Source organism: Schistocerca gregaria, chromosome 2, assembly GCF_023897955.1.
Source record: "Schistocerca gregaria isolate iqSchGreg1 chromosome 2, iqSchGreg1.2, whole genome shotgun sequence".
NCBI classification, from domain to species: Eukaryota; Metazoa; Arthropoda; class Insecta; order Orthoptera; family Acrididae; genus Schistocerca; species Schistocerca gregaria.
This window is the reverse complement of record NC_064921.1, coordinates 432,345,765-432,362,149: the sequence shown is the minus strand read 5'-3', so window position 1 is coordinate 432,362,149 and position 16,385 is coordinate 432,345,765. Positions and strand designations below refer to the sequence as shown.

At 43.0% G+C, this 16,385-nt stretch overlaps 1 protein-coding gene across 8 annotated transcripts in view; it reads left to right on the top strand.

Annotated features, from left to right (window-relative positions):
• Positions 1–16,385, top strand: part of LOC126324633 (unconventional myosin-XV) — a 921,967-nt gene that overhangs the window by 494,093 nt on the left and 411,489 nt on the right. For all 8 annotated transcript variants that reach the window (XM_049995079.1, XM_049995082.1, XM_049995077.1 and 5 more), the window contains one exon: positions 15,531–15,619. In XM_049995079.1, coding sequence (XP_049851036.1) covers positions 15,531–15,619 — 89 coding nt within the window. The remainder of the gene's footprint in view (positions 1–15,530; positions 15,620–16,385) is intronic.

The window sequence follows — 16,385 nt, the reverse complement described above, 5'->3', positions numbered from 1 at the left end:
AACAGCGTCAGTCTGATAACGGGACGCTAATGATTTCCCGCGTTGTTGACATGAAATATCAGAGAACTGTTACACACTCTAAATAACGCAGGCCCATCTATCAACTTAGAAAACTATTCTATGGGCAACACATAATAGGCGGCAGAGAAAGACTGAATAATTTATAATGCTTCCAAAGTTAGAACATTCGTATCGCACACATTCACTACACAAGATAGCTGAAATCAAAACGGGCGGAAACAGAGGCGAATGTTTTTCTTGAGAAGAATGGATGCAACATTGTTCGTGTGATTTGCTCGTTCCAACCACTCGGCGTACATCAGAATAGGCTGTTTCTACTTTCTTGCTTGCGCTCCAGGAAACTAGGTTAGCCGGATGCCTGCAGTAACACTCGCCTTACGCATCTTACCGTTGTAAGTAGTCGCAGTGTATGGCCTTAGAAGCAGAGCGGACGCAAGTGTCCTGTTGATGTGTTCAGTGTGCAATCTTTCTGCTTCCCTCATATAGGGAGCGTTTAACTTGACCTCAGAACCAAAAAGCGATGTTTTCCATAACATTAGTAAGATAACAATTCTTCCGTGTGGATATGATGAACGATTAATCTCTAATATCTATACAGCCGACCAACTAAACTGTTTAGGTTCAACTATTTTTGCCATAGAAATAATTGCCAACTTTGGGGAGATATAAATCAGTAAGATGACATAATTTGCCTATTTTCAGTCACTGATGTCCAGCGGATAATGTTCTGGGATAAGTCCTCACCTAGACAAAAATCACATTGCACAAAAGAAAGTAAATAGAATTAAGTGTTGGGTCCACATTGCTACATCTTCCAGGTACCAGTTTGAACAATTGGGAATATTAACAATAGCTTCACTGCATGATTATTCGCTGATAAAGTTTATTGTCAACAATCAACTGCAGTTTGTGAGTATGAAAGATATCCATAAACACAATACTAGATGGAAAAAATAATCTGTACCTGCCTTTATTGAATTTAACTTTGGTACAGAAATGAATGAAATACACATCTATAAACCTCTATGATAATCTGGCTGTGGAAAGAAAACGTCTGGGAGCAGGTTTCAGATGCTGCATAAAATTTTATGCTTGTAGTTCTATATTACAGAGGAATTCTTCCGTAGAAATGATATGTAAATGGCCACCCTCTCTCCCTCCCTACCTCCCCCGCGCGCTCTCTCTCTAAAAAATCTCCGCAATCGTTCGTTCCTCTGACAGGTCCCACGTCATATCATTTGTAGTGAATATGATCGTGGAACTAACCACATATCAATGTTGTGGCTGCCGGTATTAGGTCAGTAGCAGCTTGATTGTATGCTAATTCCGGAAGATCCAAACTGAATTACATTTCTATGATAGAGCAAACACATGTTACTACTCATTTTTTTCCATTTGTCGTAAGTTGGTACCTGCTTAAATTAGTGCTTCACGGTGTTTCTAAACAGCGGACAATGCTATCGAAATGGGTTACCATAGGCACAGATAGCCCCTTCCAAGATTGACATTGATACGTCATTTCTGATCCAGTGGATCTGAGTTCGAATTCTGGTGCTGGAACGATTTTCAATTTCCAGTATTTGGTGGATGTGGGAACAGAGTGCGTAAACTACAGTTCCTGAATTACGACAATCCATAAAGTAGAACTACAGAAGTCGTGAAAAAAAGACACCGTTTATTAGGATACAGTTATCGCATGGCTTGGGGCCACTTTCGTGCCGAAAAGGGAAAGGCACCGAGTTTCAACTCTTGTTTCTCCCGTCTCTGTACCAACTACACCAAACACTACAAAATTCGCGAAAAGCGACGAAAGTGCATTTTGAAGAGGACAGCACTGTGTGTTTTCGTGCTCCGGAGGAAAGCTGTTCGTGGATTCGAGCCCAGTGAAGAATATTCTTCATTCCTGGGAAGGAATATATAAGGCTAAAGGATAATGACGCTCCGGGCAAATTGTAAGTTAGCAAGGTTATCATTATAGTTCCTTCAGCACTACGTTATACTCTGTTGGGTTGTGCAAAAAATTCAAAATACTCCTCTCTTATTTTACATCGCCTACATCTACCAAGCAATTGGCAAAAATATGCTCCTACTAACTGAATGTAAATCACCAAGCTATCAATGACTTGTCTGACTTCTTGCAGGCAGTAAAATGAACTTTACTTTTCAAGGAAGTTTATTTACATGTAATCAGTGGCTAAAACAGTAAAATAAAATGATCGACGAGGCATATCTGAAGTACTGCATATTCTGTCTAACAAGTGAGAAGTATCGCTATCTGTTTCTTGTACGCTGGACGTAATTGTTGAGATCATCGTTGAAAGATTATTACGTCATTCGCGAAGGCAAGCATATGAACTTATATGTAAGTACATAAAATGGAACTACTATTTTCTCTCCACAGTGTCCAGCGTATAAAGGTCGCTCTTCTCTTCTCGGAGAAAAAATAAACCACTGGGCTAATCCAAGAGGTCGAAATGATATGCGATGAACATAATGACACCACAGTCGGAGTGGGGACAGTGGGGCAAGGATCAACCTCTTTGTCCAAGACGTGCGAAACCATATGCCTCGGTCTCTCTAAGAGTGCGAGGCAAGGTTATTTGGACCTAACTCCTACGCCATCTTCTTTATCTCTGTAGCTATCTGATTCCTCTCAGAGAGACTCCTTATCCAGCCAACGGACCAGAAAAAGTTCATTGCTAGCTGCTTCCTCTTCATCTCTCGTAAACCAAAATTCTGTTGGTGAAAAAAGTTAAAAAGCTCCAAAAATCAGACGGTCACACAAAACGACTACTTTAGTTCCCACAGAAGTTTATTCGACTTTAACAAATAGCACGAAATCCGTTCATTTGAAAACATCATCTCCATTTAGCTAGTAACTCTACAAATTAATCCAAACCCCAATTGAAAATTAAAATTTCGCACACTTAATGTAAGACAGTCAAGTCACTCAAGTGGTCCCTTCAACAGCTGCCGCTGCCTTCAAAAGAAGAAATAACTGTGAGTTCACACTTTCACGTTGACTTTCCACATTCTAAACATGAATCACAACTTGAATTTCGGAAAGGAAACACTGCCAAAAAATGTGCACAATCTCTCCACATCCATCTAAAATCCGCCCTCCACATTCTGTGAGGGCCTGCGAGCGACCCCACACCACCAGTCCCGAGCAACTCTACAAAAATGATGTAACATTGCGTCTCTTAGCCAGTCATCACTGTTGGTTACAGGTCGATTGACTACTTCGTCAGAAACGGGATTTCTCATTGACACTGACTGCACTCTTCATCTTGTAGCTGTCTCTTGGTAGGACCTCTCGGTCTGATACACACGTTTTAAATTTCAGAAAAAAATTCCTACAACATGTGAAATCTTAAGAAGGCAATTTTGTCATTCAAAAGGAACTGGAAGTGTTAGGAAGCCATCATGATGTAATTAGGGAAATCTCTTCAGTCTCGAGGTGAGACTGAATTAGGGCAGATAATTGTCACAGACGCTGTAAGACGTTATCCTGAGGACGAAAATCCACCGTTCGGATGCCTCAAGGGCAGAAATTACACCCGTGAGGAGACGCTCTGCCGCTGCGCCCTGAATACACGTAATGCTACTTCCGAAATTAAAATCTCATCTAGGTAAGTTACAGTTATAAAAACCAGTTCCCTATGAGCATGGGAACTATATTACACAAGCTCACGACTTAGGAAAGCCCTAGTACGATACAACATTTGCTGCATTCCTTGTGGAGCAAAATATGAATCCTAAATTTTCAATGTCTGTAACATTTACCTCGACGGTTACTTGTAGCTGCTGACCTCTTCTCAAATTCTGTCTTGACGCTTTTGAATTCACAATGTGCGCACTCGCTAATCGTAACGGTGAAGGACAAAATCAATATAATTGTTATGGGGGAAACAGAAAACTTTAATTTATATGGCGTGGCATCACAGTTTCTCTTCCGGGACGTTTGGTATTACGGTAGAAACAACGCGAGAGGGACTCGGCGGTCTGGTCATACCAGTCCAACGTTGAACGAGCCTGGGGCGGCTAACGGCGCGTAATGGCCGACCCTGTGACATCACACCGACTTTCCTCCCGACGTCCGTGACACGGGGCTGGTGGCGTGAGCCTCACAGACATGCACGTACGTTGCATCAGCGCGGCTCTTAAGTACTTTTCTCATTTCTTCTGTTGGTACTACTGCTTGTGCTGATTACATCACCGTACTGAGCGATTCTAATGGTGTTCCGTTCCGTCATCTACCTCTTTATACTCATTAGGAAGTAACGGTACTTCAGGTAGTATTTCGGAGCTTCGATTTAATCTTTCTGTGTCTCGATAAATGTCATTAGCATCGAACTGACACGAGAAACTAATTTAAAGTCATAACTGTCTCACTACGAATCGTCAACTTGTAGCAGCCAGATTTCCCTAAAACATTCCATCACTTGACAGAGAATACACAGAGCTGTAACTCGCCACACAGTTGTAACTCGCCTGGTATCAGATGCGTTGAGGGACGCTCTATCTTCGATTGAGAAGGCACAAATTTTTTGGTCCTGATTTCGAAACTCTTTTTCATCAGTCCCTTGAGGTGTTGAATGTAACGAGGTGACCCTAACGTGTGTACCCTATTACAAAAATTTATTTCTAAGGAACTGTGCTTGATACAGCTACGCGGTTTGTTGCAAATCATAACTTGAGTCATGAAGTTTTTTATGGATACACTTCCGCACGTTTTTTCGTTTTTCTACAAATGGTAGCTTAGCTCATGATTGTTTTTATGGATACACTTCAACACCTTACGTTGCACCTCAATTACAGGAATATCGACCATTGGCAGTGCTTCACCCAGATGATGCACCGTCAACCTGGAAGTTATCTGTTCGCCAGTTCTTGGACGAAACCCCTCTGGAAAGATGGATCGGTGGAGACGGTCTAACACCATGGCCACCATTCACCAGACATAACCCCTCTTTACTGTCTTGTACGAGTTCTGCGTTAAGGATAAAACGTTCAATTCACAAGTCTCCGATGAACAAACTCGTACGGCAAGGATACAAGATGCTGTAAAGACAGTGACGGAACAATTGTTTCTAGCGACACTGAGAGAAACTGAGTAACGCCCACACGTTCTACGAGCAACAACAGAGCACATGCGGGAGTGTATCCATAAAACACCATATGAGTTGAGCTACCATTTGCAACAAATCAGATATCTGTATCTAGCATGGATCCTTAGAAATAAATTTTTGTAATCAGGGGGTGGGGGGGGTGGGCATGTTATGTATGATCAATCTGTACAAAGCTGACAATTTTTGTTCGTTTAAATGAGTCCTTGCACCGCCTTATGGGCTCTCAGCGAATAGCAGTTACGAGGTGCAAGTTAAAAGGTATCATGACCAAAAAGTCACACGGAAATCAAAAGTCCAGTTTCCACAGAAACAAATGACTTCCTTCCACTTCAACAAATTTAAATACTCATTTCTACAACAAGCACATCCTCCAGTTAACAAATAGCTCTACGTTGTTAAGCAAACCAGCCACCGAATAAAATAAGGGGCGAACAGAAAGTTTCCGTTAGAGGGCCTCATAATCCAGAGTTGATATGTCAATCACACAAAATCGCCGTGAACACTAATGCAATCATCCTACCGTCGCACCAGCCTGAAGATATTTAGTAAAATACATGTCCTGCTGTGTGAAGAAGTCCATAAACTGCTGTGCGTCATCGTCCGACAGAAATCGTCGACCCTTCAGCGCCTTTTATAAGGGACCGAAGACGTCATAATCGCATGGAGAGAGAACAGGACTAAAGGGCGGGTGCGCGAGTCTCTCCCGCGTGAGTTGGCGTCACTTCTGCAATACGAAATGTGCGATATGGGGACGTGCGTTATCATGAAGAAGCAGCACATACTGTCTTGGTGGTTTTCGACTGATGTCTGTACCGTACACATTCTTCAATCTCCGATGGATATCTACCGGTGTTTGTCCTTCGGCAGCCAAGAAAAGAATAAAAACACTTTGGTTCCGATTGGACACATCTTATAATAATGTCGCCATAGTTCACGTTTGCATATTTACCGGGCGTTGTAGAAACATGAATGCCACGCTAATCCCTTGCCAGCATGTCGTTGCTTATATACCTGCATTGGAGTCGTGCTACGTTGTATATACGCTGCAGCAACGCCCTCAAACGGAAACTTTCTGATTGCCCCTTGTAACATATGCTCTGGTTAAATTAGCGTACATTCGTCTTTGAAACTGTCGATCAGCTACATCAACAGCAAAGCTATCGTCGTAAAATCGCGGTGTCTCCGTTGCGACGATCACGTTCGACATTCGGAGCTAGTGATAACGTTCTCACTCGGTCCTGTCTCATTCTAATCCACGACTGCCCTGAACCGACTCTCCGATTTCCGCGCGTTCTAGACAAGTAAGGAGATTTGTTGAATATTTGAAGCGTTTTTGCAGTCGGCACTGCTACTGCAGAAAGATTAGTTTGTTTGTCGCGCCCTTGGTGAACCTCACTGGCTCGGGTGTCTCCACAGCTAGTAACAACCCTTTCAAAAAATGTTCAAATATCTGTGGCTCTGAGCACTATGCGACTTAACATCTGAGGTCATCAGTCCCCTAGAACTCAGAACTACTTAAACCTAACTAACCTAAGGACATCACACACATCCATGCTCGAGGAAGGATTCGAAACTGCGACCGTAGCGTCGCGCTGCTCCAGACTGAAGCGCCTGGAACCGCTCGGCCACATCGACCGGCGCATGGCGTGTATGCTGTGTCGGTACCAAATCTTAAATATCCCAGGGTGCGGCTAATTGCATCCACACTTCCTTTGCTGATTGACAGATGCAGCACCATCTGCAGAGTTGTAATGCCTCTGTCCTCGGGAATGACAACGTCAGCTCGCTGCAACATGTCTGGTGTGGCAACCGTGGATGGACTCCCCGACCGCTGCAAATCGAGGATCTTCGCCGAGTCGCCTTCTGATGACCTCACACTCCGTGTCCAGGGACTAACTGAACTTCTGTCGACAGCAGATGCTCCATAGACTTTGCACAAGCGTTTGTAAATATTCCCCGCAGTTTTTTTCTCTGCAGTAAGAAATTCAATAACGGCACGTTGCTTGTAACGTACATCACTTACAGGCGTCATTTTGAAACTGTCCTGCAGCTACGCAATCTGTCAGAAGTGACGGAAACTTGGCGCGTCCTTCAGGAGACTTCAGATAATACATAAGTAACGTTTCGCAATCACAGCGTTGTTTTCTCCTGAGGAAAAAAATGCGGTGCATTACTTTCTGAGCAACCCTCGTAGCATAATCACGAACTGTGGGAAATCGCCTGCGTGCTGGTCGGGGTAAGGGCTGATTCTAACTTGGGCTAACCGTGACATCCATAACGGCATTCACAATACACTGGCAGTTTTCCGAGGGCATTTCTACACTCACATTTAGGGAATCTTCTCTCATCCCCCTAAAGTTACCGACTAAGGGAGTATCCCATTCAAAAAATGGCTCTGAGCACTATGAGACTTAACATCTGTGGTCATCAGTCCCCTCGAACTTAGAACTACGTAAACCTAACTAACCTAAGGACATCACACACATCCATGCCTGAGGCAGGATTGGAACCTGCGACCGTAGCAGTCGCGCGGTTCCGGACTGAGCGCCTAGAACCGCTAGACCACCGCGGCCGGCGGAGTATCCCATTGCTGTGCGCTTGGGAACATCGTCCGAAAATCTCTCCTAGACCCTGATCCCTCAAGAGTTTGGCGGTCTTTCGTATCGCAATTAATGCACATTAGCTTCTCTTGAAATTTATATCCGAATATAGTAATTATTCCTCAGTCAATATAACCTGTCACGAAACTATACGCTACAATCTTACATCAGATGTGACTTTCAGGGGAAAAAAGACTACGTGATGATACCAGTATGTTGTGAAACGTTTCTTGCCTATTTCATTTCGGAAACGAGAACAGCAGGCATGAACCGATTTCCCAGTAGTCCTCATTTGGTCTACTTTTGCTACGACCCAGATTTGATGGTAAGATAAAAGATGCCAGTAATGTATCGTACACACGTTTCAAAAATGATTCTTAACTCTTGAGATACAATTTAGACCACAAAATCGCCAAGTGTATTCAGTTTTATTTGCTTCGTTGCCATTCATTACTCTGGTCTGGGTATCACTGCAAGCACCTTACATTTCGGTTTCAGTGTCGTATAACATTTTTCAACTATTTCCTTTTAATGCATGCTGTTAACGTTGACCTAGTGTTCGCAGATATCCCACATTTATTTCGTTCCTATCTGGTTACCGCTACCAGCGTTCAGGTTGACAAAAGGTTAACTGCATGCACTGGGCTCTTCTCGCCATTATTTTCCTTTATTCAAGGATTTCAAATTAAGTTACATGAAATGAAATGATCGTATGGCATTTACTGGCCGAGATATCCCCTTCGGGGTTCGGCCGCAGTATCGCAAGTCATTTTAGTTGACGCCACTTCGGCGACTTGTGTGTCAATGTTGATGAAAATGATGATGGTCACACAACACCCAATCCCCTGCCGGGAATCGAAACCGGGCGCGCTTACGTGGTAGCCGGTAACTCTACCACTACTACGGAGGCGGACAGTTAGTTACATGTTACCTTATTACGATAACGAAGTATTATAACACCAACTCGAATCTGTTTTTCATATCCGTTACAATCTGTACTTTCAGTGGTGCCTCTTTTGTTTTCAGTCTTCCATTCCAGGTCCATCTTCTTCCGTGTTTTCTCTGTGAACGGGATAATCTTTTCACAGTACACGTCGCGTTCTCTTTTCCGTGATCTATATCAGCTTAACATTTCCAAGATGCGCTATATGCTCTCTATGTCGTATGTGTAGAGAATTGTGAAGGTGGTCCGATGAACCGTGTACCAAATCGACGGAGTAATATCAGAACGGTTCGTGTTGTAACGGTTGACTTTTAGCTGGAGAACCATTCGTCCAGATTATGAAATGCGGATGTCACGTACAGCGGTGTTACATCATCCCGGTTCACTTTCAACAATCGCATGGGGCAAGATCAAATTTCCCAACGTGTCATAAAGGTGGCGTTGATATAAACTAGATTTTTGTTTTTGCTATGGTCGTACATGTTGCGAAACAAGTTACGTATCAATTTGACTTGAAGACTGATTTTGTTTGTACGGCTTTTAGTAGAACTCAAGACATACGTGTTCCGTTCACACGGAGAAAGTGGAATACTGGACTGTCCAGATTGATAGCCAACACAATTTCATCGAAAGTTAGTGAGGGTTAAAAAGCAGCCTACTCTTCAGTTTTCAACAGTTACGAAAAAAAACTGACTGAAAGTAGATGCGCCCTAAGTCCCATGAAGACGGTTCTAGCAAAGAACGTCCCAAATCCACTACCACGGATGCATACATCGATACATTTTCGGGAGTTACAATGTATGGAATAACTGTCGCCGTAGACATATCAAAAGCAAGATGTAACATATTTTACACAGTGAACTAATTATTTGAAAACTATGTTCAGTTTGTATGCCGTAAGTGTCGAGTGCTAAAACAACGAAAAGTTGAAAATTAATATTAAGGCTATTTTATAAAGATCCATTAGGTTCTGTGGATCGATTTGTAACTGTCGATCAGATATGAGTGCACATTGAAGCCCAAACCAAAACAGCAATGAAATCAGTTGGTGGAAACCGATAGCCTTGCACCAAAAACGGCTAAATATGTTCATTGGCCGAATATGTTATTGGCAATGTTTAATTAATTTTTGTTAGTAATTTCTCTGTAACAGTAAAAATTAATTAGCGAATACTACCTCTGTCTCAATTCTATGAAAAAAAGAGCGACTTGTATTGCAAAAACAAAGCAAGTTGTTTTTTCAGGACAACGCACCTGCCCACAAAGCAGCTCTGAAAATGGCAAAACTGATGTCACTGAAGCACGAGCTGTTGGAAATTGATCCTATTCAACAGGTTTTATACCTTCTAACATCCGTCTACTCACATGTCTAATGACATCTGTAGCTGGAAGTCATTTGAGTCCAATGAAAAGGTTATGGCAGCCGCAGATCAACATCTTGCAGACTCTCTAGAGTCGCGTTTCAGGGGTGGAATTCACGCACTGAAGAAACCATTGCCCTAAGAGTCAGAAGTAGAGAAAAACCTTGATTTGAACCCGGATCTCCAATTTGTCACGAGCAATCGCTCTAAACATTAGGTTACCTGGCCACGCTTCCAGGCCCGAAACATATTTTGTCTTTCATAAACAACCAGCTGAGCACTAAACGTAATTTTAACAAGGACACTTTCGTTATCTGGAATACTCATATCTAAACGTACCTCCTGTCTGTGAGCTACCAGTAGCGAACATGCAATATGAAAAAAACTATTCTGTACACATGAGCGCTGAGGGGACGGTGTAGTGGGAGTTGGATACAAAACATTAGAAAACATACAAGGCTCGAAGAAGATAGTTATCTAACTATGGATGTCAATGACAATTGTTGATAATGAATCATTAGAGTATGATGTGTGTAGCTTTTAATATCCTTTTTACAATAGACTGAAATTCATAATTGCTATTCATAAACCAATTACTTCTGCAGTTCTAAACACTGTTACGTTTAAGCAAAAAAGGAAAAAAAATCCATGCGAAGAATTTCACTCAATTAACTGAAGTTATTTGTAGTCGAATTGTTGCCACTGGCACTGTCATCTGTTCAATTAAGGAGTTAATTACATCTCTAAAGCAAGTGTTACGCTGACACCAAGGACGTTAAAGCATTTTTTTTTTCTGGCAGCAGTAGCACTGATTATCTACATTCTTCTCAGTGCTAATTTACACACATAAAAAAAAAGTTTTCCATCACCTCGATTCTTAGAGTTCCGGAACCTGTACAGAAAATTGGAATAGAGATCAACATAAACATCATTTCCGCCCTTTTTTATTGCTCATGAAAACCACACATTGCATGTTGTACACCATACAGTGAGACCTTCAGAGGTGGTGGCCCAGATTGCTGTACACATCGGTACCTCTAATACCCAGTAGCACTTCCTATTGCACTGATGCATGTCTGTATTCGCCGTGGCATAGTATCCACAAGTTCATCAAGGCACTGTTGGTCCAGATTGTCCGACTCCTCAACGGCGAGTCGGCGTAGATGCCTCAGAGTGGTTGGTGGGTCACGTAGCCCCTTTCAGTCTATCCCAGACATGATCGATAGGGTTCATGTCTGGAGAACATGCTGGCCACTCTAGTCAAGCGATGTCGTTATCCTGAAGGAAGTCATTCACAAAATGTGCACGATGGGGAAGCTAATTGTTGCCCATGAAGACGAAGCCTCGCCAATATGCTGCCGATATGGTTGCACTGTCTGTCGGAGGATGGCATTCATGTATCATACAGCCGTTACGGCGCTTTCCATGACCACCAGCGGCATCGTCGGCCCCACATAATGCTACCCCAAAACATCAGGGAACCTCTACCTTGCTGCACTCGCTGGGCAGTGTGTCTAAGGCGTTCGGCCTGTACAGATTGCCTCCAAACACGACGATTGTCTGGTTGAAGGCATACACGACACTCATCAGTGAAGAGAACGTGATGCCAATCCTGAGCGGTCCGTTCGGCATGTTGTTTGGCCCATCTGTGCCGCGCAACATGGTGGCGTGGTTACAAAATGGACCTCGCCATGGACATCTGGAGTGAAGTTGCTTATCATGCAGCTTATTGCACACAGAATGATATTTTCACTCTGCAGAAGAGCTTCTGTAAAGTTTGGAAGGTAGGAAACAAGGTACTGGGAGAAGTAAAGCTGTGAGGACGGGGCGTGAGTCGTGCTTGCGTAGCTCAGTTGGTAGAGCACTTGCTCGCGAAAGGCAAAGGTACCGAATTGGAGTATCGGTCCGGCACACAGTTCTAATCTGCCCAAAAGTTTCATATTGCACACAGTTTGTGTTGTAACACGACATCCTGTGGCTGCACGAAAAGCATTATTCAAAATGGTGATGTTGCTGTCAGGGTTCCTCCGAGTCATAATCCGTAGGCAGCGATCATCCACTGCAGTAGTAGCCCTTGGGTGGCCTGAGCGAGGCATGTCATCGGCGGTTCCTGTCTCTCTGTATCTCTTCCATGTCCGAACAACATTGTTTCGGTTCACTTCAAGACGCCTAGACACTCCCCTTGTTGAGAGCCCTTCCTAGCACGAAGTAACAATGCGGACGTGACCGAATCGCGCTATTGACTGTCTAGGCATGGTTGAACTACAGACAACACGAGTCGTGGGATGACTGGAACTGTTCGGTTGGCGGACCCCCTCCGTCTAATAGGCGCTGCTCATGCTTGGTTGTTTACATCTTTGGGTTTGTTTAGTGACATTTCCGACCAGTCAAAGGAACTGTGTCTGTGATACAACATCTGCAGTCAACGTCTATCTTCAGTAGTTCTGGGAACCGGGGTGATGCAAAACTTTTTTTGATGTATGTAGTTGTACAGGATGAAATGTTTCGCGATGGTGCACACTACTTACGGAAACGGTGTGGCACTACAGCTTCCTCCAGTATTTGTGCGCGGCAGACGAAAGCTAAATTCCGAAAGGATTACAACTAAAACCACCATAAAATCACAAAATTCAGATTAGTGTACTTCACCTTGAAAATTTTAAAGTGACTATAAAGACTTGAATCATGCTGTATTACAGACGAAGTAACAGAGGTAAACAGGTCAGCTTGTGACTGCACTGGTGAGGAGCGTGGTTTGGAGGAGGGGAAGAGTTATTCATAGGACATAAATGCAAGTCACCAATGCGCTTTTTTCCTAAATAATGTCGAATTAAAATAGAAGTTAGTGCCACATTCTAAACAAATATGTGACAAGCAATACAAATCTCGTTGTAATAGATCATCTGTTCTAATGCTATTGCATACTAGAACATTTGTATTTTAATGAATGTAAATAAACATATTCGAGCGTATTCTGGTTTTCAGGTGGTGATGAACACATTACGCTAAGTGAATTTATCATTGAAAATATGAGATGCTGTTACATTATATACCGGCATAAAACATATACGAGTTATGGAAATACAAAATGGAAAGATGATGAATACTTACACTGTCTAAATAAAAAATGCACAAAAGTGACATGCCTTCAATGCATACAACAGAGTGATTAATTTTTTCCCCTCAGATATAAAAATAGTGTAGTCTGGTGGCAGCGAAGTTCAGTGTTGTGCTACAAATTAAAAGCTGTGGCATTTGAGCTACAGTTGTCCTGTGATTTTCTTTGGCAGTAAATATGACTTATGGCTCTGAAAATGATGTATTTTCTTTAAAAAAATTAATCTGCACCGTGGTACGGGCTCCACTATAAGCTGCACGTCTAGGTCACGACATGCTTTGCTAGATGCGCGGTCTTCGTGGTCGGAAAAAATCAACGATGTGCCACCTACAATACTTAGGAAACCTCTGCAGTATCTAAAGCCATTTGTGTTTGATGAGTGGTTTACTTCATTTAACTTTCCTAATTTGAGTCAAATGTAACCAAAAAAGTCGACGAAACAAAATGTTTCGAAACTGTGACCCTTGTCTTGTATCACGTCCATTATCCATTGCATACTGCTCTAGCAATAACACTAAATTACAGATTAAAATAAAATGTAATATCTGAGACACCCATGTACTTGGAGACCTTCGCACGCTCCAGATATTCCTGTCAAGGACTAGTCCGTGTATGTGTTGTCTCAAGTTACACTTGCATGCCATAAGACGGGATGGAAATAGCCTTAGAAACGTTATAAAAGAGCTCTTTTATTTAACATTATATCCGGTGAACGTGGAACTGGCTCGCATGCGACCGGGGAATGCTAAGGGAGGTAGGCCAAGCTCGAATCAGTGCTTAAAAAACCGAAGTACTTGTATGTGTGTGTATGTGTGCGGTACTCACACTAGATAGGAGTCACAGGGGATATTGAACATACACGAAGAAGGGAAACACGAATGGTCCCAGGTTTGTTTGACTGATGGGAGAGTGACACAGATATACTGAAGAAACTGAACTGGCAGACTCTTGCAGGTAGACGTAAACTATCTCGAGAAAGTGTACTGACAAAGTTTCAAGAACCGGCTTTATATGGCGACTCTAGGAATATAGTACAGCCCCTCACATAGGAATCCTAAGGAGAAGATTAGAAAAATTGCACCACGTATAGAGGCATTCAAACATCCTTACCGTGCTCCATACGTGAATGGAACGGAAGAAACCATAACAACTTGTACAATGGGATATACTCTCTGCCATGCACTTAACGGCGGTTTACAGAGTATATATGTAAATGTGAGTGTAATATCCTGTCAATGACGAAGTCATTAAAGACGGCGTTCAAACTCGGACTGGTAAAGGAAGGGAAAATAAAACAGCTGTACCATTTCAAAGTAACCATCCCTATATTCGCTTTAAACTGTTTAGGAAAGCCAAATAAATTCTAAATATGGTTGGTCGGACAGTGTTTTATGCTAGCTCGTCCAGAATCCGAATGCAGTACGTTAACCATTCTGCATCCTCGCACCGTATTAGTGATCAGTCTGGTATACAGTCCAGCCTGATGGTGGCTTTTAGGCGGTTTTCCACGAACACGACTAAGAAACTCTCAGCCGCCTAAGAGAATGAAAGGAATGTTGCGCCCTTTGAAAGATAGTAATGCCGCGCGACCGCTACGGTCACAGGTTCGAATCCTGCCTCGGGCATGGATGTGTGTAATGTCCTTAGGTTAGTTACGTTTAACTAGTTCTAAGTTCTAGGGGACTGGTGGCCTCAGAAGGTAAGTCCCATAGTGTTCAGAGCCATTTGAGCCCAAAGATAGTAATGGTCTCTGAGTTCGAGGTAGTCACAATATTCCGTGTGAATGCGCCGGTAGCTACGTGGGACAGTCTATCCATACCTTTTCCCAGGACTGTCTCGAATATCAGCGACACATATCTCTGCCTTAAAAGTGAAATGCCTGCAAAGACAGTGAAAAAGCAAATGAACAAACAACGACGTGTACACAAGTGAGAGTAGTTGTCGCACCAAATTTTAGTCTTCTTAGGTAACTGATGATTGTGGCGGCCGGAAAGGCACTCGGTAACACAACTGAAAAGAAAATTACTGCCGGTTGGGAATTTTTTGCGCATCGTTACTGTACTCTGATACAAGTAGGTAAAATGGACATGTAATGTTCTGTAAATCAAACCAATCACTATGTAGAAGCGAAGTACGTTTCACACTCTGTATTAGTGAAGTATTTGGTGCGTGTGCGTGTGTGTGTGTTTGTGTGTGTGTGTGTGTGTGTGTGTGTGTGTGTGTGTGTGTGAGAGAGAGAGAGAGAGAGAGAGAGAGAGAGAGAGAGAGAGAGAGAGTGGGTAAGATAACAGGAAAATGACTGTGTGGCGGTAGTGCGAGCAGCATGGTGACAGAAATGTGTTTTGTATGTTGCAGCCGCAGGTGTTCACGCTGACCAGCCTGGCGGGCGTGAAGAGGCGGCAAGACCTGGGCCAGACCGGCATAGATGACATGATACAGCTCTCGTGAGTACGACGCCAACTGTCTTCTCCAATTTGCCCGCACCCCCCCCCCCCCCTCCCATCCCCACTACCCATATAAGTCTAAGTCTGCTGAAGGAGCCTGGTTTCAAAAACAGGCCGAATCTTTTTGCGGAAAATTTCGACCTTCCTATCGATATAATGTTCGGTTTCGCCTTCAAATATGTCCCTTTAGGACAAGTGTATGAACTTAACATCTGGATGGCATTTGGACGTATAGTTCAGTCTAAATATGTGTACTAGATTTGTGTCTCTTCTGTTAAAATTGAAGAATTCTGTTAAAGTTTGGTCGCTTCTGAAACTTGGCTCCTTTATTGACTTCTGGGTCTATGCTAGAAGTGGAGAGTATTTGCTATGTTCACCAACTCCTTTCGTAAAGTGAGCGGTGTGACGAGGTGCTTGAAAGCTTGTAGGTTCCGTGCAACGGGCTAAAAACGAGCAAAGGGATCCTCATGATTTGTCAATGAGAGACGATGAAATCGTACCAGAGATTTTCTTTCATTACACGTACACATTCACACCAGGGTACTACGAGGGTCTGTCAATAAGTAACGCCCCACATTTTTTTTCTCAGAACACATTTTTTCTTTGGTAATAGTACCAGCCAATATTTATTTTGCATGCGCTATTTTCCTACATATTGTCCATCACGTTCTGCATTGTGTAAGAGATTGCGTTCCCTGTTGGCAAAAAATCTTGTCCTGTGCTTGTAGCCATTTTTTCACTGTTCTCTCCATTGGCCTCAAACTCC